This window comes from Lygodium microphyllum, chromosome 17 (assembly GCF_053477565.2).
Source record: "Lygodium microphyllum isolate KBCC chromosome 17, Lygodium_microphyllum_v1.1.10, whole genome shotgun sequence".
Taxonomy (NCBI): Eukaryota; Viridiplantae; Streptophyta; class Polypodiopsida; order Schizaeales; family Lygodiaceae; genus Lygodium; species Lygodium microphyllum.
The window spans coordinates 14883648-14910965 of NC_141151.1; the positions used below are offsets into that span (position 1 = coordinate 14883648).

At 41.1% G+C, this 27318-nt stretch overlaps 1 protein-coding gene across 1 annotated transcript in view; it reads right to left on the minus strand.

The window, feature by feature from the left end:
- The window catches only part of CGL1 (alpha-1,3-mannosyl-glycoprotein beta-1,2-N-acetylglucosaminyltransferase), a 162524-nt gene extending 139887 nt beyond the window's left edge, over positions 1-22637 (minus strand). Inside the window, exons 1-2 of the mRNA XM_087697038.1 lie at positions 22481-22637; positions 22243-22293 (exon numbers count right to left, since the gene is read on the minus strand). Coding sequence (XP_087553164.1) covers positions 22243-22293; positions 22481-22585 — 156 coding nt within the window. The 5' untranslated portion in view covers positions 22586-22637. The remainder of the gene's footprint in view (positions 1-22242; positions 22294-22480) is intronic.
- Between the last annotated feature and the right edge of the window lie 4681 nt (positions 22638-27318).

A 27318-nucleotide genomic window follows, 5' to 3' on the forward strand; every position in this document is an offset into this window, starting at 1 on the left:
ATGGAAGCCGAGTTGGAGGCTATTGAGAGGAATGGCACTTGGTCTCTTGTGTCTCGTCCCTCTCACAAGAAGGTGATTGGTGTCAAGTGGGTCTTCAAGACCAAGTACCTTAGCAATGGTTCTTTGGACAAGCACAAGGCTCGCCTTGTTGCTAAAGGTTTTACTCAACGCCCAGGCATTAATTTCCATGATACTTTTTTCCCCACTGCTCGTATGGCGACTATTCGAGCTGTTCTTGCCTTGGCTGGCCATAGGAGATGGCCTGTTTATCAGTTGGATGTGAAGACGGTCTTTCTGAATGGTGACTTGCAGAAGGAGATCTATGTTGAGCAGCCTCCTAGCTTTGGATCCTCGGATGGGAAAGTTTACAAGTTGAAGAAGGCCTTGTATGGCCTCAAGCAGGCTCCGCGTGCATGGAACGAGAAGATTGACTCGTTTCTTCAATTGAAGTTGGGATATCGGCACTCCAAGCCCGATCCGCAACTTTATGTACACAGTTCTGAGGTTGGTCGTGTGTTGTTCGTGTTATATGTTGATGATTTGATTTTGACAAGGAATCATGCAGAGAAGGTCCGAGAGACCAAGACAACTTTACATCAGGCATTCAAGATGACGGATTTGGAGCTTTTTCATTTCTTCTTGGGTCACGAGATTTATCAGTCTCAAAGGGGGATTTTCATCTCTCAGCAAAGGTACATTCAAGAGCTCTTGGTGACTTTTGAGATGGAGACTTGTCGGCCCATTACTACTCCTATGGATCTGAATTGGAAGGCCACTTCACACTCAGATTCTCCCGTGATGGATGCTTCACGCTACCGTCAGTTGATTGGATCCTTGATTTGGCTTCTCAACACTCGTGTTGATCTTTGTTTTGCTGTGGGTCTTTTGGCAGGGTTCATGACGGAACCCAAACAAGTGCATTGGCAGGCTGCCCTACGGATTCTTCAGTATTTGAGGGGGATTTCTGACTTAGGGATTTCTTATCCGGCAAGTACAGATGCTTCAAATCTGGTTCTTGCAGGTTGGAGTGACTCGGATTGGGCTGGCAATGTGGACCACCGACGGTCTACTACAAGCTACTGTTTTATCTTGGGTACAAGTGTTATCGAGATCTGTTGGCTAAGACAGACTGTGCTCGGGCTGACAGAGATCGAGGTCATCGAGTCGGAGACATACGCAGATATTTCCTCTATCCCCTTGTGTATTTCTGCACTCTTATACAGCGTACTACACCGCAGATTTTCTGCGTTTACACTACCTCCTTTTCTCTCTCTCTCCTCTCTGTGTTCACTCTCTCTCAGTCTTTGTCCTACGCTTCCGCATCGCTGCACTCTGACACGCTTACCTTGAGCCACTCAGAGATTGCCAAGGTTATCAAGATGAATCTCACCTAGCTAGACACCGGAACATTGTTGGTACCAAGACTGGAGCTAGGGAGGAAGATGGCTTTCTACAAAGAGCATCTTCTCCATACAACAAATGATAGATTTATTGTAAGCCCAAGATACATAGACACCTACCTCTCACATGGAGTCAAGTATGCTACTAGTTAGATGCGTACCTCCTCACACCAATTAGAGATTGAGACTGTCCAATACAATTCCATGCCACCAACTTACCAAGGGAGCACATATGCCAAATATGACAATTAGAGCCAAAGATAGAGAAGCACTATATTTACCACTACCCAACATACTACGAGATCAAAGGCCATTTCCATTGTCTATTCAAAGACGGGTTTGGACCACTATCTAGAGTCATGGATCTCACAAATCAGCAGTGCCTTGTTGGCCTCTTCCTCCTTGAGATACGATGGCTTAGGAGCACGCTCCTTGAGAGTAAAATAGCTCCAAGGTATCAAGGCCCTAACCACGGTGTCATGGGGACATGAATTTTTGACATGCTCTAATCTCGTCGATAACATTTGATTAAGATCAAATGTGCAAGGTTGTTAGCACATGCGATACACATGGCAGTTATTTCATAGTAATAGGCCAAGGACCCCGAGGATGAAGTGGGTGCCAAAGGCAAAAGTCGTAATAAGTTATGTATGACAGATAAGAGATGGTATCCGGTGTCAAATTTGGGCCTAGACCAATTTATTGGTTCCTAATGTCAATGGTGATATTAGAGACTAGGCATTAATTAATTAATTAACACCCGTCTAAGGGTCAATAACTGCTCAAGGATACTTTGAAGACAAATTGGCCTAGTCAATTTAATTATTGGTTGTTGAAATTAATTTTACGATCACTAGAATAATTATTAAATTAATATTCACAATTATTATTCTAAAAAATAATTTAATAAGCTAAATAATACTAAAAAATGGGATGAGAAGGCTGCCACTTGGCAAAACTTGCCCATGAAAGTAAAAAAAACGTTTTTAGGGGCCAGTGGAGTCTATTCGATTCATTGTAAGAGAGAAGAAGGCAATTTAAGAGAGTAAGGAGAGGTTACTGATATGATTTGTAGCCACCAAAAATCAGTCCTACAGCATGTGATAATAGTTTGGAGCCCTCCAAGAGCACGTGACAACAACCCAAGGTCGTTCTGGTGCAGATGACAACATATAGGATGGGGCAGCAATCTTTCAAGTGGTCCTAAGCTATAGGTGACAACTTCCATGGTTGTTTGAGTAGGGCAGCAACAATTTTTCATTGTTTGTCATGATGAAACTTTAAAATTTCTCCCTCTACAGCATTCTCTCCCATCTCCCAACCATTTCTCAAGCTATCTTAACATTTTTTAGCAATTTGAGCTATCAAAGGAAGAGATTTCACTCAATCTCTACTATAAACCCTAATTTGTGGTAGAAATTAGGTTTTGGCAGCCACCTCGAGATGCATACTCAGAATTGAGGGCCTAGGACTCGAATTCCAACAGCTGAAATTGAGGAATTTCACGAAAATTCAAGAGGTCAGTCACCCAATATCAGATTTAGGGCTGAATTTGTCTTTCAAGGAGCTTGCTGGTTAGTTTTGTTAGCAAGAGGCACTTGGATTAGCAAAGGAGATCAGAGCATCTCAGTTGTACTCCTTCCATTCGCAATAAAAGATAAAGAAATACAGCAAGGGCTGCCAATTTTGGGGCCAACAGAGGTATCCAATGTCCAAGATTAAAGTGGTAATATTTGCATTTTCAATTTATGTGAATATTATGCCTGTTGTAATTAGTGTTAAATCAAGTTATTTACCACCCTATCCGAGAAGGAAGATTAGTTGCATGGTTCCATTGTCAGGATACCATCAATTCTCTCGAATTGGTGGGCCCGAGGTACTTGATTGAAAGTCGGAAGCTTTGCTCTAGTGCTGAAATTGTATTCAGCTAAGCATTACAACAAGAATGTCTTCAAATAGTGAGACACGATCAACCAGGCATGATTCCTCTCAATCTGAAAATTCACTAAGTGTTGGGGAAAATGCAATGTCTGATCTTGGACAAGGCACACAACATGGACAGAGGAATTTGATGACCATTTTAAAGATCAGCTGATAACAGCAACTAAAATGTTTAAACAATTGGCAAATGATCCTCAGTTTATGCACTTTTTGAACCCTTAAAGGAGGGCAGCAAAGGCAATAAGAGGAAATCATCCTCGAGACTTTCAAAACAGTAAGATGTATCGAAGGAAAAGCAACATGATGTTCCAAATGTGGATAGTGAGCATAAGCAAATGATGCTAGTGGGGCTATTGATGTATATGCAAGGCCAACTTGGACGTGCCAGTCCAATGTTTTTTAGACAATAGGGCATGCATGCAATTATGGGGCAGCCAGGTTACTTTGGTGATGGCACTAGTTTCCATGCTATGGTGGGTCAAGGACTTCATACGAAGATGTATGACACAACTCCTTATGGTATGCAACAACCAATGCGTGGTGTGCAAGGCCCAATGTATCTGAGTATGGCTGGTAAGATGCATAACCCCATGTGTGTATAACTATGTTGACATGATGCTAGGGCACAAGGTGGCAAGTTTGGCAATGCATATATGCAACCACTATGTTTGGGACTCGTGGTATTAATGTCGGTTATGCAACTGCTCCGTACAGTGTTGGTCACGGGAAAAAATGTTGCTAGTAATGCATGCAATGTATGGGGAAAATGTATCTTGGTATGGCTAATAGTATGCAAATTCCCATGCGTAGTCACATTGCAATGGTCCAAAGTATGCGAAAAAGAATATTTCCTAATGCATTTGGTGCTCCTAGCATATCATGTACACATGAGGGACTGGTCAACTGGATGCAATGTTGCATATTAGTTAAGTTGGTATTTCATAAGTGTAAAAGTATAAAGCATCGCAATGCTCAAGGGGAAGAAAGGCCTAGAACCTAGTGGAGGTTTCGAGGCAAGTAAAGTTAGAGGTAAAGTTTCCATATACTTCTTGGTGAAGCTTCAGTATTGTTTCACCAATAGATGCAAAGTGGATGAAAGAGGATGACTTGACAAACCATCCTCAGTTGTTGCAACTTTACAGAGATGCCTTTCAATTAGAGCCGACTTTAGTTTACGCTCAATCAGGTTTAGCAGAGCAGGGGTCTGGAGCATTGCCCGATGCTCAAGGGAAATGTAGCACTTCCACTCCTCTAATTTTCAACAACTATCGTATCTACTAGATCTCGGATATATTCAATATGCATCCAAGGTACTGTGCTGACAGTATGTCTGCCATGAGGTCACTAATCAATGTACTAGCTAGTGTGAGATATGTGCAGATGAGAATGAGTTTTACCCGAGCACTAAAACTATATTTTTGCATCAGTTTATTGGCATGAGTTTTTGCCTCAGTTTGAGGAAAATTTCTTATCAGCTTTAGCTCAGTGTTTGACTAGTTTGAGAACTGTTTATGGTCACTTTTGGGATCAGTTTTTGCATTTGTTACTAATCCGTTTTTGCAAACAGTTTGTAATCAATTTGGGGTTACATTTGCAACAGCTTGTGATCCGTTTGGGTTTACATTTGCAACAGATTGTGATCAGTTCTCAGGTCAGCAAGTGATCAGTTTATGATCAGATTATGCTCAGTTTTCAATGGTTTACAGCAAGTTCCATGGACAACAACATGTTAGTCAATGCCATTAAGAATCTCATCCATGGTTTATGCTGGAAATATGCTTTATTGTGGTTCTAAAGTTAGAACAATTGAGAAACATGAGTTATGGATGTATCCATTGGGTTTCTAGCAATAGTTCTAGACTAATTTTCAGTTTTATATTAAGTATATGTTGGCTCGAAAATTTCAGCAAGTTTGGACATATGGCATGGTTAGACGATAGTGGCCAATGTTGTGATTGTAATGCCTTATGGAAATTCCAATATTGTATACTTTTCCTTTGCCACAATGCAATGCAATCAAGGGCGATTGCAGAGATTTCAAGGGAGAGGTTTGTCATCGGGACATGAATTTTTGGCATGCTCTAATCTTGCCAATAACATTTGATTAAGATATTAATCAAATATGCAAGGTTGTTAGCACATGTGATACACATGGTTGTTATTTCATGGTAACAGACTAAAGACCCCAAGGATGAAGTGGGTGCCAAAGGCAAAAGTCGTAATAAGTTATATTTGATAGATACGAGGTGGTACCCGGTGTCAAATTTGGGCCTAGACCAATTTATTGGTCACTAGTGAAATTATTTTTATAAGCACTAGAATTATTATTAAATTAATATTTAGATAATATTCTAAAAATTTATTTAATAAGTTGAACAATACTAAAAAATTGGATGAGAAAACTGTCACTTAGCAAAACTTGCCCATGAAAGTGAAAAAAACGTTTTTAGGGGCTAGTGGAGTCTATTCAATCCATTGTCAAAGAGAAGAAGGCTATTAGAGAGTAAGGAGAGGCTACTCATATGATTTGTAGCCACCAAGGATCAGTCCTACAGCATGAGACAACAATTTGGAGTCCTCCAAGAGCAGGTGACAGCAACCCAAGGTCCTTCTGGTGCACATGACAAGATATAGGATGGGGCAGCAATCTTTCTAGTGGTCCTAAGCTATAGGTGATAGCTTCCATGGCTGTTTGAGCAGGGAAGCAGCAATTTTTCAGTGTTCCTCACGATGAAACTCTTAAATTTCTATCTCTACAGCATTCTCTCTCATCCCCCAATCATTTCTCAAGTTATCTTAGTATTTTTTAGCAATTTGAGCCATCAGAGAAAGAGATTTCAATCAATCTCTGCTGTAAACCCTAATTTACATGCAAAAAATTAAGGTTTTGACAGCCACCTCGAGACGCATGCTCAGAATTGAGGGCCTAGGACTCGAATTCCAACAGCTGAAATTGAGGAATTTCATGGAGATTCAAGAGGTTAACCAACCAATATCAGATTTGAGGCTGAATTTGTCTTTCAAGGAGCAAGGTGAAGGCTAATCCCCAAGCAAACCAAGGAGCAAATTGGTTTGGAGGCTTGCTCGCCAGTTTTGACAGCAAGAGGCACTTGGATTAGCAAAGGAGATCAGAGAATCTCGGTTATACTCCTTCCATTTGCAATATAAGATAAAGAAATACAACAAAAGGTGTCAATTTTGGGGCCAACAAGGAATCCAATGTCCAAGATTAAAGTGGTAATATTTGCATTTTCATTTTGTGTGAATTTTATGCTTGTTGTAATTACTATTAGATCAAGTTATTTACCACCCTATCCGAGAAGGAAGATTGGTTGCACACGGGAAACTTATATATATTTCTTCATGAGGGAGACTTAGGAGGTTTCAACAGAGTCGCAACCTTAGCCATCTACACATACATGTGGGATATTGATTGATTGAGCCGTTTAGTTTAGCCAATCTAGATGTCCTAGACACCGACACAGGTGTCGGCGACACTTTCATAGGTGGATCAAGCTAAGCCCTCTACACCCCCATGAGATTGTATCAACTAGGCCTCTTTATTTGTCAACTAGAGTTCTCCTTACCTATAGCTTCTAGCTCTCTTGCACTATCTACCACATTTTTATTTACTATTTCTTCCAGACAAGTATACCATCATACAAAGGATTGTAACTCATGCTCTCATAGGTCATTTTGGCCATTTGCAAACGTTAATATGTCCTTTCATTTCATCTCTCTTTCATTCATAGGGGAGGAGGGACTAGAGCTAGCTTAGCCAAAGCATTGATACCGATACTACTTTATGCTGATGATATTGTATTTATCTCTAATTCATCAGAGAGCTTGCAACACCACTTGGATACATTACATGCTTTTTGCAAAGATAAAGACCTCATAGTGAACCTTGGGAAAACCAAAGTAATTGTATTCAATACCTCGGCAGCATGGGTCACTCGATCTATATACCATTTTACATTCAAAGGGGATACAATGGAGCATGTAAGGGAATACGTACACTTGGGAATCACCTTTTTTAACCTAAGATTTTTACTTAAGAAAACTAAAGCCAAACTAGCATGAGACTATGCAACACTTGAAGACCTTGAGAGTCAGTGCGCTCATGTACCGTTTCAAGAACTTCATACCAAATTATGGTTGTTTGACACTTTAGTCACTCCTCTCCTATATGAGGCTATAGCCTATACTGTATATGACTAACCCTGCTCATAGACGACTAGCCCTACTCATAGACTTCACAAAAATATGCAACATCTAAAGGTTAAATTGAGCTAAATAATTGGCCCATCTAATATGCTTTTCAAAAAGCTTTGGTTGGTTGAGAAAATGTCTTAGGGTGTCATGGTCAGTCTGGATCAGAAATTCTCCACCCAAAACTTAAAAGATAGTACCTCCAATCTTTTATAGCTTGAATGATGGCCATCAACTCCTTTTTATGGATGGTAACATTATTTCTTACATTTTACAACCTTCAATTTGCATAAGCAAATGCATGCCCTTCCTAGTTGAAGACTGTACCAATGCAATCTCCTAAAGTATCATATTCCACAACAAAACGTTTTGCCAAATTTGGTATAATCAAAACAAGTCCTTTATTGATATAGAATTTCAAAGCTTTAAAAGCTTCATTCTCCAATTTGGTTCAACTGAATGCTATTGCTTGCTTGGTCAAATCATGCAATAGTCAAACAACCATCACAAACCATTTGATGAATCTCCTATAATAAGAGCATAATCCCAAGAAACTTCTAGCTCCATGAACATTGGTCAATTTTGGCCATTCAACAATGGCCTTGATCTTTTTTGAATCCATACAAATCTCATCTTTAGATAAATATGGCCCAAATAGCAAATCTCTTTTGACAAAATTTACTCTTTTTGCTATTGACATAAAGTTTGTGTTTTCAAAATCCTTGAAATACTATTTTTAACAAGTATTGCTTATGCTCTTCTTCATCTTTTGAATAAATCAAAATATCATCAAAGAAAGCACTTATAAACTTCCTATGTACTCTAAAGATTATTTTCATCATTCTATTGAAGGTTGCAAGAGCATTGGTGAGAGACCAAATGGTAGCACAAGAAACTCATACAAACCAAAGGCTGTCATGAGTGTTGTTTTATGCATATCTTCAAGGGCAATCCTTGTTTGATTATAGCCATTCTTCAAGTCAAAGCAACTAAATATTTTAATGGATCCATCCAACCTATCCAAGATATTATCAATTATTGGTATTATGGAGAACTTGTTTTGAATAGTAATTTTATTGAAGACCCCTAATCCACACACATACGCGAAGACACATCTTTCTTCTGTACTAATAGAATTGGAGAGCAAAAAGGTAAGGAACTAAGTCTTATTAGATCTTTTTCCAAAAGCTCGTTTATCTACTTCATAATCTCCTCTTGTTACATTGGGCTTACACAATAAGGTGGCATGTTTGAAGGCGAGCTCCCAAGATTGAGATCAATGGGATGATCTTTTGGCCTCTCTGGAAGTAGCTCATTAGGTAAAGTGTTTGCAAAACAATCTTCATATTTCTTTAAGATATTTATTTGCCTGAGACTCCATTCCCTAAAAAGTAGCACTTGACATTTCCAATACTCCAAACCTCTCCTTTGAAAGATGTAGAGCTTCAACAATCTAAGGATGGATATAATAATATGTAGCTCTTATATCAAGATGAATAAGGAAAAAGTTTCCTTTTATATAATGGAGTTTCATATTGCTGTAGGGATTCTTCAAGGCATGGACCAGCCGTGTGTCCCTGTTCTCCACAAAAGAAACATTGACCTTTCCTTGTATATTCTACTAACTATTGATATGTTAGCTTCTTTCTGGATAGCAAAGATGGTGCACCTCCATTCTGACACTTTGGCTCTTGTGGATCTAATTTCTCTTTGTCAAACATCTTAGCCTTCTTCTTTTGTGGTTCTTCTTTGGAGAACTTACCAAATGTCCATGGCATATGTTGTCCTTCAACTTCTAGGGTTGCATCTTGGGATGCTTTCAAGGTATCAAGTTTTGTCATCCTGACAAGGCACTGTATCATTGGACATAACCCACGAATGAGCTTAAGAGATGTAAATTTAAGAGAGAGAGCTACAAACCTGTTCATATATATTCCTACATTTTTCCCTTGGCTTAGCTTTAGTTCATTTCATTCTTGCTACACACTAGCTTCGAAGGATAACGCAAAAACTTCTAGTAAACTCCTTCCAAAACTTGGGTCCTTTTTCTTCCTAGACAACTTTAAGACACAAATATAAAGTAGTGTCCTTCAAATGCATTTTAAGATTCGCTAAGTTTGTCCCAAAAGACTCTTCAACTACATATGTTAATGTTATAAGTGAAAGGTAAGAAGGATCCAAGCTTGCACAAGAGAGCTATGGCGAGAGAGCAAAAGCAAAAGAGAGAGAGACTCACAATGTGGGAACTCCAACAGTCACAATGTGTGACCGGCCTTCCCTTTATTCATCTGTCACTAAAAGAATAAAGAATAAAGTGATGGTGATGGGCGCCTGCCGCGTGCAGTGTACAAGCGCGGGTACTGTCAGTGTAGTTATACACGGGCGGCTAAGTGGAGGCGTCTTTACCCCTAACAACCTTCCATTTAAAGGCAAATCTGCCCCAATGAGGAGTGAAAAGAAAAAGAAAAGACAATACAACATGTACGCATATACAACAAAATGAGGAAAGATGTCATCTCATCCCACGCCCATCAATCTCCTGAGGAAGGCAAAGGGCTCCGTAGAGAGGCTTTTAGTGAGCAAATTTGCAGGATTCTAGTCAGTCGAGATCTTGACAAGGTCAACAGACTTGTCCTCAACAACCCCACGTATGAAGTGATACTGTTAGCAGTCATGTTTGTCATGCCTTGTCATCTCCTGCCTGTGAGCCTCAGTCTGAGTCAGACGAGGACATTAGGAGCTCTGACATGTCTGTCATGTGTTATGATGGGGGAGGCTAGTCACTCTTGACTGGCTGTCTTAGGTTGTGTATTTCTTTTTGGCCTCTTTTAGTGGGCAGCCACTGGCTGCCCGGCCACCTTTTTGGTCACTGTTGTGGGGCGCCCATTTTAGGGCACTTTTAGGGTTTGCGCCCATTTTAGGGTTTGGGTTAGGGTTTGTCCGTTGCCTATTTATTGGCAGCCCCCCTCCCCACTTGGTCACTTGTCTTCTTGCAGATTCCGACACTCCTTCTCCCCCGTGGTGGTGCTGCCATCATCATCAGCCTGATCTGGTGCCCTCACTGACGCTGTGGGCTGCGTGCAGGGACTGATCAGTCCATTTCAGTGTATTCAGCATTCATTTCAGTCAGTGCAGATTTCTCTTCCTTATTTTCTGCTTTCTCTCTCTCTCTCCCTCCGTGTTTGTATTTCCTCTTCCGTTGCGCACTCTCACATGGTATCATCGCCAAACTGAGAGCACGGAGGTCTTCATTGACTGGAGAGAGACCACACCTATCATTTGTTGCTGCCCCCCTTTTCTCCAACAGCCAGGCGGCCCCTCCAGGTGGTCTGAATATTTGCGTTTGCTGCATAGGTGGTCTGAATATTTGTGTTTGCTGCATCAGCCCCTTCCAAAGGCTGCCACGTCATCAACCAGCCCTGTCTCCTTGCGTTTTCAGCTGGGCGGCCTTCTTTTCAGCTGGGCGACTCCACTACAGGCTGCATTTTGCATCCACGCTGGTCGTCTACCCTCCTGGCGGCTCATCTCCAGCTGGCGCTTCTCTTCTTGGCTACGTTTTGGTGCCTGGCAACTTTCCCTCCGGATTTTGTGCCCTACACAGCTGCGTTTTCACCTCCTGGTGATAGGCGACCTGATTTCCTGGAGTTTGGTGGTTCTTTTGGTGGTTGGTGACCCTTCTGGTGGTCATTCTTCGGCATCGGCACAGTTTTCTTTGGTGTTTGGTATTTTGCAGATTGGAAGATGTCTTATCATCAATTTACAGGTTTTGATGACTCGGATGATGAGCTTTTGTCTCGACATTCATCTGAACGGAGGCGTGATTTCTATCGCGAGGATCGTCATATGGAGTCTATTCCTCGTTCCCGTCCCCCTTCTATTCATGTATCTCGGCGATCCCCTTCCAGTGGGCCGACGATGCAGCCTTTGGTACCCCCTGTACAGGTACCCGTACTTCCTCAGCTGCCCAAAGAGGACTGGTTGGATGGCTCCAACTTTTCTCTATGGTCCTGCAAGGTGGAGTGTATCTTGGACTCCTTCGATCTTTGGGAGCTTGTTTCGGTTCCTATTCCCCGGCCTAAGGTGGATCCCGCAAATGGGACATCTATGGATCGTGCAGCCTTATGGGATCGGCTTAATTCTAGAGCCAGATCTTTCCTCTTTCTGAGTTTGTAGGATTCTGTCCTTGTTCATGTTCACAGGTTGAAGACTGCAGTAGACGTGTGGAGAAAGCGAGCTCTCTCTATCAACAAAAGACGTTTGCCCACCAGATATCTCTCGAAAAGAAGTTGCGGATGCTCGCTATTGATGATAGTCCTTCCATGAAGGACCACATCAACAGATTACAAGATATGAGGGATGAGCTTGCATCCCTCAGTTGGACGATATCTTCTGAAGACATGGCTATGATTCTTTTGACTCAGCTGCCATCGCCTCGGTTTGATGTCTTCTACACCAGCCTACTTACATCGAGGACCCGTGAGACGCTTCTATGGGAGGAGCTATCCCCGCTTGTCTTGGAGCATGACGAGCGACTCAGAGAGGTCAGTGCTAGTGGATCCGACTCCACTAGAGCCTTTGTTGCAGGTTCGGGAGGACAGAAGAAGAAGAAGAAGTCAAAGGCTAAGACGAAGGACAGTTCTTCAGGCTTTGACACAGATTCAGAGAGACCGAAGTGCCCACACTGTGGGAAGGGGACACATCCCGAGGAGAAGTGCTGGAAGAAGTACCCTCACCTTCGTCCGGGAGCGAAGGGTGGATCTACATCGGAGCCTTCTTCTACCTCTACACCAGCTGTTACCCATGAGTCAGTGTTCCTTCATATCCATGCTTTGGAGGAGGATCCTTCTTCCGTGGCTGCAGTGTCTTCTGCGCAGCCTTGGTTAGTGGACAGTGGTGCTTCGAGTCATATGACTCCCCGAGGTGATTTGTTACAGGATCTCCGTCCATCAGAGGGTTCAGTCACTGTTGGTGACCTTTTATCGGTGCCTATTAGTGGTGTTGGCACATTGCCTTTGTTTACAGACCGACCTACGAGCTTCCTTTCACAGGCCCTACATGTTCCGGACTTGGGCCTTCCCCTCCTCTCAGTTTATGGCCTTACGAGGCTTGGCACACGAGTGATCTTCACCGAGCATGCCGTTGTTATTGAGGATTCTCTTACAGGAGCTGTCTTATCTACAGGTTGGCAGGAGAGCGGGCTTTACAGGCTCCATTCCCCTTCTTTGATGCAGGGTCCTCCGAGACAGTCTATTGCTACACCCGTTCCCGCTTGTGCACCTTCTATTCCACAGGTTCCTTCCCATCCCTCACCTTCTCCTCCGGTGGTTCCCTCGTACCCCCCATCCCTTTCCGAGAGGGACGATCTCGGTGATGCGGCTATGGATTCCCTGGCCCCTAGTGTTTTAGAGGGGGATTCCCAGAATTGTGAGGAGCTCCTTCAGCGGCAGTCTACTTCGACGGACTTCATCGACATTGGCATTCCTCTTGCCATCCCTGAATCCATTTCTTCTTCGGCCTTCAGCCACATCCAGGATCTGAGAGGGGGTGTTAGCAGTCATGTTTGTCATGCCTTGTCATCTCCTGCCTGTGAGCCTCAGTCTAAGTCAAACGAGGACATTAGGAGCTCTGACATGTCTATCATGTGTTATGATGGGGGAGGCTAGTCACTCTTGACTGGCTGTCTTAGGTTGTGTATTTCTTTTTGGCCTCTTTTAGTGGGCAGCCACTGGCTGCCCGGCCACCTTTTTGGTCACTGTTGTGGGGCGCCCATTTTAGGGCACTTTTAGGGTTTGCGCCCATTTTAGGGTTAGGGTTAGGGTTTGTCCGTTGCCTATTTATTGGCAGCCCCCCTCCCCACTTGGTCACTTATCTTCTTGCAGATTCCGACACTCCTTCTCCCCCGTGGTGGTGCTGCCATCATCATCAGCCTGATCTGGTGCCCTCACTGACGCTGTGGGCTGCGTGCAGGGACTGATCAGTCCATTTCAGTGTATTCAGCATTTATTTCAGTCAGTGCAGATTTCTCTTCCTTATTTTCTGCTTTCTCTCTCTCTCTCCCTCCGTGTTCGTATTTCCTCTTCCGTTGCGCACTCTTATAGATACCTCACCTCAATGTGTTTTGTCTTCGCATGGAAAACCGGATTCTTGGCTAACTGAATAGCACTCATAGAATCCGAAAGCAGTGTAGGGATAGCATCAATACCAAGGTCATGAACCAAACGGCCTAACCATATGGCCTCCTTTGTCACAACTCTATAGAAATAGAATTTGTATTCTTTTTCATTAATTTGTCTGTATAATGATTTATTAAATTTGTTTCCTTTGCACTAATTAGATATAAAGAAAAGTGCATTAGAGCTGGTCACTGATGAGTGGTCACAGGTTATGGTGGACCCACGCGGTGGATTAGAGAAAAGATAGTTCACACTTCCACCTATATGGCCCGATTGGGCGCCTCTGACCAGAACTCACGCATATCAGGGTTAGACTCGCACACAGAAAGGATTGATACCTTGAAGTGTAGGCTAGATCCGCCAGAACAGACAGTTGCAATCAACAAGATGGCATGATCATGAAATGCTTGTACAATGTGCATGTGTGGGTTGAAAGCTTGAAATGCACATTTCTTTGCATAGAAAAGTCACATGAAGATTCTGATACCGTTTTTGCGATGTACACGGAAAAAGCTTTCGTATGACACCTATATTGGGGGATCCCTAAATTTTAGGAGCCTCGAATTAGCCTAAAAATGCTAGTCCTAAAAAATAGGGATGTCATTCTGAAAATAGTAAATTCTGTACTCTGACTGTGCTTACTAAATTTGGTTGTTTCTATTCTTGACAGTATTCAGCCCAAAAAAGAAGGCCATAGAGAAGAGACAAGTGTCAAGACACTTGTCACAAAAGTTTCCAAGTGTCCCACCACTTGTCACATCTCATGACATGTGGCTGGACACTTGTCTTGTGCTACTCCACTTCCCCCTTTTGTACTAGCTCTTCCCTCTCCTATAAATAAGATCTCGTTTTTCTTCATTCAGAATCATTTTTCTTTGCTGTAAACTCATGTACAACACCCACAGATAGCCAGAAACTGGCCCCATCCATCCCCATCATCTTCCCCCACTTTTCCATTATCAAATTCCTCCATATTCCCTCTTCTATCACTGCTGTTTTACAGGACAACAAGCCTATAAATTCATTACAGCACCTCCTTCTCGAGCTCTTTCTTCCATTTTAGCAACAAGAAGTAAGCCCTATCCATGTACTGCTGATCAACGATGGAAAAAGGCTGATTTTCTCTCTTTCTTCTCTCATACTATAAAGAAATCAGTTCTTATCATTGCATAATAGATAATGCATGTGTGTTTGTACATCTTTGCATGATCTTGTGAGAGTGAGAATTACTTCTCATCACTCTCAGGTTGATTGTAACTAAGCTCTTCCCTAAGGAACTTGGGTTGAGCAGAAATACATTCCTTCGGGGGAAGAGGGTTTGCCCATCTTCAACCCTCAATCTTGTCTCCATTACTTTTACATCTTCATGGCTGTAATTTTGTGAGTAATTTTCATTTTCAGCTTTGAGTGTTCATTCTCTTTTATATTAAATCTTGAAAACAAGCGACAATTATAATTGTTAAGCATACTACATTGTTTGGGGCGTTTATATCCTTGTAAGCCTTAGTGGCTGCAACATACTCGGTCTCGGTGGTGGAAAGGGTTGTACACTTCTACACCCTAGATATCCAAGAGACAGCACCTCCAGCATAGGTAAACACGTAGCCAAGAGTGGACTTCCTACTATTTACATGTCCTGCATAATCAAAGTCAGTATACCCTACGACTCCTATATCCTATCTGCCATAGCACATATCTACAGTGCCCATCAGGTACCTCATGATACCCTTCACGACATCCCAATGCTTCTTGCCAAGTGTAGCCATATAGTGTGCCACAACACCAACTGCAAAGGCAATATCTGGACTAGTGGCTATATGGTATACATAAAAACTGCTCACTGTAGATGCATAGGAAATCTTGGCCATCTCAACCCTTTGCTCATCTGTCTGCGGGCAATCAGCATGTGATACCTTCACATAAGAAGACAATGGACAGCCAATAGGTTTCACGTCCTGCATGCGGAAGAGCTCAAGGATTTTATGAATGTACTCCCTTTGTGATAAGTAGAGGAGTCCTTGATGCCTATCGCGTCTAATGCGCATACCAAGTATGTGAGAGACATGTCCCAGATCCTTTATCTCAAAGCTCTTCTTGAGCTGAGCCTTAAGAGCATCTAGCTCATCATGAGCTTTCCCTACTAATAGCATGTCATCCACATAGAGTATCAAAATAAGCAAAGATCCATCACGGCTTTCTTCGTGTACAAGCACGAATCCATAGCACTACGGCTGTAGCCTTGTGACTGCATAAAAGCATCGAACTTATGGTATCATTCCCTAGGTACTTGCTTCAAGCCATAAAGACTTTTCTTTAACCTGCACACTAGATGCTTCCTGCCAGACCCTGCAAAGCCCTTAGGCTGCTCCATGTAAATCCCATCATGCAAATCTCCATGTAAAAATGCCGTCTTGACATCCATCTAATACAAGTCCAAGTCAAGCTACGCAACTAAGGCCAAAACCAAGCGGAGGGTGGTCATCTTAACCACAGGAGAAAAGACTTCATCAAAGTCAACTCCATGCTCCTGTTTAAAACCCTTAGCAACAAGTCTTGCCTCATAAGCCGGCTTGGGGTGTCCAAGGGTACTCTTCAACTTGTACACCCATTTGCATGGCAGAGCCTTCTTGCCACTAGGCAAGGAAACCAAATCCCAAGTCTCATTCTTATGCAAGGAGTCTATCTCAGATTGCATAGCATTCTCCCACGAGTGACTGTCACCCCTGCGCATAGCCTCGTCATAAGTAAAAGGCTCTCCTGCATCTGTAACCAAGACATAATGCATCGAGGGCTGAAATCTGTCAGGGGAGCGTCTATCTCTAGTAGAACGTCACACTGCAGGTTTTGTTGCCTGCCCAACATTCTATCCAACACCCTGGCCATAAATACCTCTGTTGCTGTTGCTGCAGGCTGTCTAGCTGGCTATAGGGAAGCTTGTGACTCCTCCTAAAATATAACCTTGCGTATCTCCACTACTTTCTCAAGCTGCCTATGCATCTTGTCTTCATGGAAAACTATATCATGGCTGCGGATGACTTTCTGCGCCTGCAAATCCCATAGACGGTAACCCATCTCTCATGCATCTCCATAGCCAAGGAATATGCATTTAACACTCTTAGAATCTAGCTTGTTACGCTTGTTCTTAGGCACATGGCAAAATGCCTCACATCCAAAGACACGTAAATGCACATAAAAGGGAGGCTTTCTTATCCATACCTCCTCTGCAACCTAAAAATCAATGGCACTACACGGTAAACTATTAATGATATGCACAGCAGTTGTAACTGCCTTAGCCCAAAAGTGTTGGGGTAGGCCTGCATGGCTAAGCATACTGTGAACCCTCTCCTGGATGGTTCTATTCATCCGCTCAGCCCTACCATTCTAGGGAGGGGTGTAGGGGGCGGTCAACTGACGCTTAATACCCCTCTCATCACATAATAGCTCAAAAGCACATGAGACATACTCACTCCCAATATCTGTCCTTAGGCATTTCAACCTATGCCCAGATTGGTTTTTTGCCAAAGCAAGCCATTTCTAAAAAACTGCCAATACATCAGACTTCTGTTTTATGGGATAAGCCCATACTTTATGTGAAAAATCATCTATGAAAGTAACAAAATACTTCGCACTACCCATAGACTGACAGGGCATGGACCCACAAACATCAGAATGAACCAAAGCCAAGGTCTCACTCATGCATGACATACTAGACTTCTTATACGTAGACCTAGTCTGTCTACCATAAAGACAATGATCACAAGAATCAAAATGAGAATAGTCAAGGGACGGTAAGTACTGCAAACCACAAAGCATTTTCATTCCCTTAATGGACATGTGAGCCAAACGGGCATGTCAAAGAGATACATGAGGTAAAAACCCCGCAGACAAAGCATGATCAACTATAGATTCAGAAACAACTAAGAGGTAGAGGCTGCCAGCCTTGGCACCTCTCGCAAGCACAAGCCTGCCACGAGTAATCTTCCATGTGAAGTCTCCAAAAGATACATGATATCCTGGGTCATCAAGCTGTCCAGTGGACATGAGACTGCATGTCAATGCAAGTACATGACATACATCATACATAATAAAACTGCTGCCAGAAGGAAACTGCAACCTAATATCACCAATGCCGAAAATCTCAAGAGACCTGTCATCACCCAAGCACACAGAACCCGAAACAGAACAGTATGAATGGAACCACTCTCGACAGGGTGTCACATGAAAGGACGCACCTGAGTCCAAGAGCCAACACTGTACATACATAGTGTATCTCTATCATCTGCGAAGCACTAGATGAAGCTGCTGTAAGGATATAATCCCCATCACTATCCTCGGACTGCATAACATTGATCTCTTCAATTTTAACACTTGACTTAGCAAGTACTATGCTGCGATCAGAAGACTTTTCCTGTACTTTCTCTTTCTCCTTGTCTTTGCGCAATTCATGACATTGTGGCCTTATATGGCCTTTCTTCCCACAATGATGACAAGTCAGATTTGCATTTCTCCCACGAGACTTACTATATGACTTGGACCGAGATTTCTACGAATCCCATCCACAACCATTACCACAGTCATTCTTTGCATTTCCATCATATCGGCCTCTAACTGTCAAAGCATGAGAAATAGGAGAGGGATCCAAATTCTTACGGTTTATCTCTTCCTGCGCAGATGAGAGCTCTTAACATCACATAGCTTCAGAGTAGTAGTACAAGCACATAAGGCAATGCGAAATTCATCCCAAGACTCATTAAGAGTTCCAAGCAAGAACAACGGAGTGACATCCTCTTTGAAATCAATGCCCTGCGAAACTAAGTTCTTAAGAATAGCATGAAACTGGCTCAGATGAGCTGACATGGTCACATTCTCTTTCATGCGGAGATCCATAAGCTGTTTCAGTCAATACATTTGATTTGCAAGACTTTGCTTGTCATAGAGGTTCTTAATCTTATCCCAAAGCTGCCAAGCACTCTGTGCTTCCTCAACCACATTGTAATGCACATGTTCAGTGAAAGACAAGATGAGGGTGGACTTGCATAACTCATCAAGCTCCATCCATTTGTCATTAGTCATAGTTTCAGGTTGCTGCCCACTCAACCTTAGTGGCTTTATCTGTGATTTCTGCACCAATACCTGCCAAACTTGGCTCTTCCAATAGGCATAATTCGTACCATCAAGCTTAGTGATGTTGAAGATAGCACTGTCAATGGAAGAAGATGCCATACTGCAAGCTATAACAGTGCAGACTGTTTAAAACTGCTTGCTGTAAACTACAGAAAATGACCAAAAAACCATCAAAACCAAGGCAAAATGGCGAGAAACGAGTATTTAATAATACAACTCACCAAGTACCATCAAAAGTACATCAAACCAGAATGATTCAACATGAAAAATACATGACAGTCTAGAGATATATGCTTGCTGTAATTTATGACAGCAGTGTACAATGAGAACTGACAGTAGGCAAAACCCAATATTCAAAGTCAATCACTGATTGTCAATGCAAAACCAGCATCAAGCCAGCATAAACAAGCATGTAACGGCCAAACTGACATGAGCCAACACCCAAGCATGTCAGACAAAGTTCATTAGTAAAGACGATACACCCCCCAATCAATAGGGTAAAATGTACATACCACTGCCAAGACCTGACACAAGTCGGTGTCTGCTCAGTGAATACAAAGCCGAGTCCGCCCAAGTACATCTACACGAACCAAGGTATATCAACCATACATAAACCACGAGGAGATCTCGGTCTCAAAGATCCAAAAGCTCAATATGCATAACCCGCACTACTCAATGTCCGATAAGCGTACAAAGATGCTCCCATTGGCACAAAAGCTGTAAGTGTCAAGCAAATAAGCTCAAACAAAGCATGTAAGAGCACCAGTAACGGAGTATCCAAGATCATACATCAGTAAGACATCTAGAGTGTATGAGCAGTCAAGTATCCAATGATAGCATCCAATGTCATAAAGACAATCCCAATCAATCTCTGACGAGCCAAAGCAAGACCAAAATAAGCTCCAGAATATCCAAAGTCAAGCCCAAACGAAGCTCTAGTAGCATTCAAGTCCAAACAATGTAACTAGCATGTGTAGGGAACATAAGCATCGAGCATATACCAACGGGTCATACATAGGCCATAGGTATAACCTCTGTCACAAAGCATGCTAGTGTACACCAATGTCAAGTAAATGCCAACCAATACGGAGCTCAAACAAGACTCAAAATACATTCCGAAACTATCCAAAGCATTTGCCAACCTTCATTTGCATCCCAATAGTCATATGAAACACCCGGGAAGCACCCGTGACCAATAAACAAAGCATAAAGTGACTGAATAAGCTTCAGTCCTGGAGTATACAGCAGTGATCTACTATGTAAAACTGAGTATTTCAGGCCACTAAATCAGCTCCAAATGATGACCAATCAATAGGCATACATTCCCCTAACATTCGGGGACCATTCAAGTCCAATCGGGCATCAAATGTTAATGCTAACCAAGCTGTAGCATCAAATGTCAGTGTAACATTGTTTATAACAGCTTGTGGACTGTTATGACAGTCCCAAAACAGTGTTAAATCAGACCCAAATCAATACCAATGCTCAATGCTTCAATGTCAGGCTCCAAGTATACCTCTAGGCATCAAATGAGACCTATCCAAGTGCCCAATGACTGGAGTAGCTGGAGAAGATCAATGTCAAGCTGAGAAAGATACTCCTGCAAGTCTAATGATGGCGCAAACTGATCTTGGGCCTATGGAAGGGCTGGGCAAGGTCAAGGCAAGGTTGGGGGGGTAATCAAGGACCCCCAAGAACTCCATCTTGAAAAGCAAAGTCACTGGTAGAGTGTAGGCGTCACAAGAAGCAAGAGGACATGGCTGCCCTGCTTCACAAAACCTATGGACTGAAGTGAAATAACAAAAGAGAGCTCCAATACCTCTAAAGGAATGCCTTGAGGGTGCCCAAATGGGCCGGGTAGGTGCTCGAGAAGCCGGGGAGTAATTGAAGCTCGAAGGAGTCACATATGGCTGCCAAGAGTAAGAACCAATGGTGTAGGGATTCAAATGAATGCTGAAGGAGTCATGGACCAAGCTCGAATGCTCAAGCAACCATGCTCTGATACCAGTTGAAATGTGAGAAGAATAGAACCTTGCACAGGAGAGCTATGGCAAGAGAACAAGAGCAAAAGAGAGAGAGACTCACAATGTGGAAACTCCAACAGTCACAATGTGTGACCAACCTTCCCTTTTTTCAGCTGTCACTAACAGAATAAAGAATAAAGTAACGGTGACAGGCATATACCACCTCCAGTGCGCAAGCGCGGGTACTATCAGTGTAGTAATACATGGGTGGCTAGGCAGAGGCGCCTTTACCCCCACTGATAAGACTCTAAAGGAACATGGGTTTTTTTTTAATAGCTAGGAGCAACTACCATGCATTTCTCACTAGTGATCAGTTGAAAAAAAAAAGGAATTTTTGTAGTCAAAAGCCCATTTTTACACGTTGCCTATTTATCTTTTGGCAAAATGAGCCATGAGAGTGTGAAGGGTGACAATGTCTTACTTCTAGATGCCCAAGTTTGCTGCCAAAAGAATATTGAAAACTATTGTCACCTCTCATGACTTGGAATAACAACTATTTGTCAAGGTTTTATTTTCCTGATACCTCAAATTGTCAAATTGAAAGGACAATGTATATATATACAACACACTGTATAGGTTATCAATGGGTTGCTTGGAGGGAAGATAATCCAGCAATAGTGTTTCATCTACTATGAATAGCTTATCTATTTGATAAAACAAGATGAGCAAGTGATCCATCAGCTCATTAAATGACCTATAGATGGATTGACTGTGGACCTAGCTAACATCACAACATGGCAAATATGATAGGTCTACACAAGATTTTGCGGTAATCAAAATCATGGGATGCACATTGTTGGCTAGATGTGCCATGCTATCATCCATAGTCTCGTGATTACTTGGGTAACTCTACCTTTACAAACAAAAATAGGAAGGCCCACATACATTGGGACCATTGTGCATTCTTGTCTCACTGGTGTATCTTTTGAGTTGAGAACTCCCCACATAATACGGTAAACTCTCTTGTCCGTTTCATACTTCTTTAATTCATGCTGGGGTGGACTCCCTTTCCCTTTTTTGAACTTCTTCTGATTGTTGAGAAGGAGAAAATGAGATCTAAGAGCTCTGATATCTCCATCCGTATCTCTTGGTATCCATTTTTTGTGATAATGCTTTTCTATGGGGACATACTCTAGAACACTTCCCGATGTAACCTTCAAAGAACATACATGTAGGATTAACATTTACATATTGGAGTAAAGCATTCCCTGCTTAATTATGAAATCACTTCAAAACTACAACATTGGAGTAAACCATTCCCTGCTAAAGTGTGAAATCACTTCAAAACTACAACAAAAAGACATCACGGTGGGCAGGAAACCTATTGCAAATACATCAAGCAAAGAATGCAGAAATGAGGACGCTTACAGCAGCAGCAATTCGATCTGAATATTCTGAATGAGCAGCAAAAAGCCTCATCTGCTCCACAAGGAGTCGATTCTTAGGGGAAATTGAGCTAACACATTTGCAGTGTGCAAATTTAAAATGAACAAGAAAACATTTCAAGATCTACAGATGACCAGAGAGGAATAGAGTAAGCCTGATTCTGATGCTCTGAATTCGAGTTTGAAGCTTTCATTTATTTGGTGTTTTAAGTTTGAAATACCTGGATGATGACGAAGAAGACGGCGCCTAAGAAGAGAAGCACGCGAGCATCGCAGAGGCTGCGCTGAATAACGCCCAGCAACGTCCCGATTTTGCCCCCTGCCATCCTCTCTCTCTCTCTCTCTCTCTCTCTCTCTCTCCAGAACAAAAATTTGATACGAAATTCTATCATCAAAATGAAAATTTCGGAAAATTTCGGAAATTTTTCAACATAATTTCGGAAAATTTCGGAAAATTTCGGAAAATCTTGCAAAGATTGGTGTGAATGAATCTCAATTCTATTATACAATTGGCTTTGTCTAACTTAAAGAAGACATAATCTTGTTTAACATTTTGAGCAGCAAAATCCAAATTCTCCCACAAAAAATAGCATATCCAAAACATGTCTACCATTTGTAAAGCCATGTTTCTCATTTCTAATCAAATAAGATGGGAGATAAGTTTCTAGGCCATAGCCTTGGGGACTCATGGGGGTCACTATATGTAAACCATGTATATCACATGTGTTCAAAAGATATTTAAAAATACCCTTTCCTTATATGTTGTAAGGTAATAAATGACCCATTTTTTAAAAAGTAACTTATGGATTTTTTCCAAATTGTAATTTAAAAATACCTTCTGTAAATATAATCCTGTAAATTTTGCTAATTAAAATAACCCTTCAGTTGATTACATGTGGTACACTTACATTTTTTTAGGTGACCCCCCCCCCCCCCCTCCCCCCCGGAGCTTGGAGAGGACTTTATAAGTAGAAGTGAGGTGGGTCATTATTTTATCAAATAATCTATGTGAAACTAGAGAGAGGGTTTGCATTAAGCCATGAAAACTTTTTTTCATAACTCATTTTTTTATTTCCTCAAATGATGGAACCTTTATCTTGAAATATCTATCGCATATATTTGAGAATATGAAAGTCTTGTAAAATTATTATCGAGCATTCGAAAACTAGAAGGAAGTCATCGAGCTGATATTGGGTATTGCCATGACTACAGGCATAGGGAGACAACCAATATCTATTTTTCAAGCTTAAAATGAGAGTTAAATCATCCATTATTAAGGTTAGAAGTAATACTAGAAACTACATTGGCCAAGGCATAAGTGATGTTTAACACAACTCCCCCACTTCCATGGGAGTGGTTTGTTCATAATTACTAGAAATGATGTTTGAATTGCTAGAAAATCTATCTCTAGTGGATTTAACATGAAGACAAATCGATTCAAATTTACTCTATTCTTGATAGATAAAATATTTTGCTAAGCTACCTTTTAAGGGGTCAATTAACTCGTTGATGCTAAAAGAAGAAACCTTAAGAAACTCGTTCACTTCTTAAAAATTCTCAAGGATTTTGAGCTACCGTGGGGAGTAATTCATCAAATTTAAGGGATTCTCCAAACTTTTGTTTACCTAGGAACGGCTCCTTTTGTGATCGTTTTGTTGATCATTCTAGAAAGAGAAGGTACTTGGAATTTTGAATGCCACATGGGAGGCAACTGATTTTCGTAAAGACTCTTCTTCAACTTGTGATTATGGAAAATGATGGATCATATTAGGTCACATCTTTAGCTAAGTGTTCAACTACATATATCAATGTCTTGAAAAAGTTTAGCTTCATTAACAAAACCATCATCACATAATGATTCTACAATTCTATTAGAGGGGTTTTCATCAGATATTTATGGGATATTTACCTTATAACTTTGAAATGTTGATCTTCTAGATCCATAAGGAGAGGGGAAACCTATTATAGGGCTTCCACTTACTACCCCTTTCTTGTGCCAACGTTTGGGGTTCTTCTTTTTATTGTTGACTAGTTGGAAACCATCACCATTCATGGTAGGGGATTCTTTATCCAAGGTCTTTTCTTTTTGCTTCTCCTTCTTAACCATTTCATGATAGTCCTTAATAAAGTGGCATGCTTAAGGCACTTCAAGAAATCATTGGGAAAGTTCTTATAAATAATTCAGTGTTTCCTAAAAACCATGTTTCTTACATATTTCATGAAAATAAACTACTTGAGATGCTTATTATATCAATTTCCACAAGGACTTGGGGGTGTTATCTAGGATTGATATCAAAGTAGAGCTTTTGTCTTAGCATTCTACCTAAATACGAATCTATGGTATTGAAAATAGCATAGAAATGATCTAGAAGATTAAAATATTCAACCTAAACTATGATTTCTAAGGGTTTAAGACCATGGGGGTTGAAAGAAGAGGGTAAGAGGGGCATTTCTAAGCATCCATTGGCCATATCTTAATACATCTACTACCATAGCTGGATTTCTAACAATGAATAGGGTGAGAGAGGCGTTTTAAGTATCCATTGGCCATATCCTAATGCATTCAGTACCATATTTAGATTTTAAAAAAGGAAAATGAAGTAATTAGTGGAAAAGGTCTCTAGTTATGAGAACTTTGCATTTCAATTTTCTCTTATCTACACTATGAGACAATTAGTGGGGATTCCAAGGCCATGGTAGATTCCAAGACCATATTTAGATTTTAAAAAAGGAAAATGAAGTAATTAGTGGAAAAGATCTCTAGTTATGAGAACTTTACATTTCAATTTTCTCTTATCTATACTATGAGGCAATTAGTGGGGAGTCCAAGGCCATGGTAGATTCCAACAACAACTCTTGAACTGGTACACTTGTTGTCACTAGTCTAGATATTCATCCGATAAGGCCATAGTAAGGTACTAAGTCTTCGAGTGCTTCTTAATTGGGATGTCCATGCATGTAGCAGGCTTGTTCTTACACAATCTATAAGGCTTTGTTATTGCCACCATTTCTCATATTATGGCTCCTTCTCTCCTATCTTTTTAGCATTTTGGTTCATCTAGTTTTGAAGGCTTTCTTGCATGCTAGGTCCACTAGCCAATCCAAGTTAACTGGGATCCTCTTCCTTGGCCCATACAAAACCTAGATTCGAGTCCATGATGCTCACTATTTGATCTTTAGTCATACTTTCAATATTCAAGGTGTTGAATAATGATTTTCCATGCCATGATCAAGGAATGTTCGCACTTGGTATTGCATTTCTCAAGACTAGTGATTGTATGCCTTCTACTTACATGATTGGAAAAGGTGTTTATTGGGCTAAACATACAACAATTAGGACATTGGATGGACTTCTATTCTTTTAGAAGTTGCAACTCGCTTTGGCAACAACCTCTCACCTTGTCTCTTGACACTCCACTCTAAGTAACCATGCATCCTTCTCTCCAAACCAAGAAAGCAAGAACACAAGACTAGCTTTGAGGTGTAGTGAACCCACCAACTTACCTTCCCACATTGTAATCGAAAAGCTTGAAGTCTCGAAGATGGTTCCATGACCAAGAAACACGATCCAATGCCATCACTCCTTCATATCCACCATCAAGTACACTAACAAGTTAAGACCTTAGTAGTAGAGAAGAAGAAGAAGAAGAAGAGAAAGAAGACAATGTAGAGCTTCACCTTCCCTCAGTCCCTTGCTTAACACATCTCTCATTCACCCTCTCTTAGTCACTCTTAATAATGGAGGCAAGATGATAGAATAGAAGAAGAGAATAAAAAGCTTTAATAGTTGCACTGATAGAGCTTTCGTAGCATGTATACACAAAAAGGGCGAATACAATCGAGATCTTCTACCTTTATATAGACACAAATTAGGGTTAGGGTTAAGTCATTTCTCTAGAGTAGTGCACCATTTTAGGGTTAGGGTTTGCATCCTTTTGTATTTTTGGGTTTGCACCCCACTTGTGTTTTAGGGTTTGTGCCCTTGTGAATTAGGGTTTCCACCACTATGAATTACGCTCTTTTTTGGGCATCCTCATAGGAAATTCACTATATGTATACCCTACCCTCTATATCACATGCGTTCAAGGCCTATTTATAAATATCCTTATCTGTGAATTTTTTCTTAATAAAACATAACCCTTTTCTATTCAATTTGTGAGTAGCCCATTTATATGGGACCCTTCTATATGTAAAATTTGTGTAAAAATGATATTTCAAAAATCCCTTATGTTGAACCCACGTGATACATACATATATTTATGACTAACCTCCCTAGGGGAATCCTACCCACTTTGTGGGATCTATGCCATTCGTTCCTTAAAGGATGCTTGCACCTTAGCCTAATTAGATCAAACCTACACTATTTTAATCATGTTTCCATGTGTGCAACCCACACAATTGTTGCAAGTGCAACAAATATAACTGTGGGTGATAATACAATGTGCACAACAACTCTCACAAAATAATACAACCATGATAATATGATGTCCATAAAGTACATAAATAATACGCAAGTGTCCAAAATAATAATTGAAGTGCTCCAAATATTAAAAACCTTCCAAAAAATAATATTTATACTTGTGCATTAACCTTCCAATTTAGAATTTTTCCAAATACTATTAACAGTGTTCAAGCCATCATATGGTTGGATGCATCCATGTGTGTGTAACATGGAGATATACTCACTGGCAAAATGGTGTTGTTGAAAGGAAGAATAGGCACATTGTAGAATTTGCACAAGCCTTGATGGCTAAAAAGAACATGCCTTACTATTATTGGATTGAAGTTCTCTATAGCTATGTATATTATAAACATGAGTCCTATTGTTATACTGCATTATGTGATGCCAAAGGAGAAGTTATACACAAAAAACTAAATTGCCTCACGAGTTTAGAAAAAAGTTAGACCCAAAAGCTAAAAAGTATATATGTTCATTAGCTATTCCCTTGAGTAAAAGGTTTATAACTACACATACAACGTGGGTGAGAAGAGATGTAGTATTTGATGAGAGATGATAGTTGGGTATATTGCTGAAAATAGGTTTATTGTATATGTAATA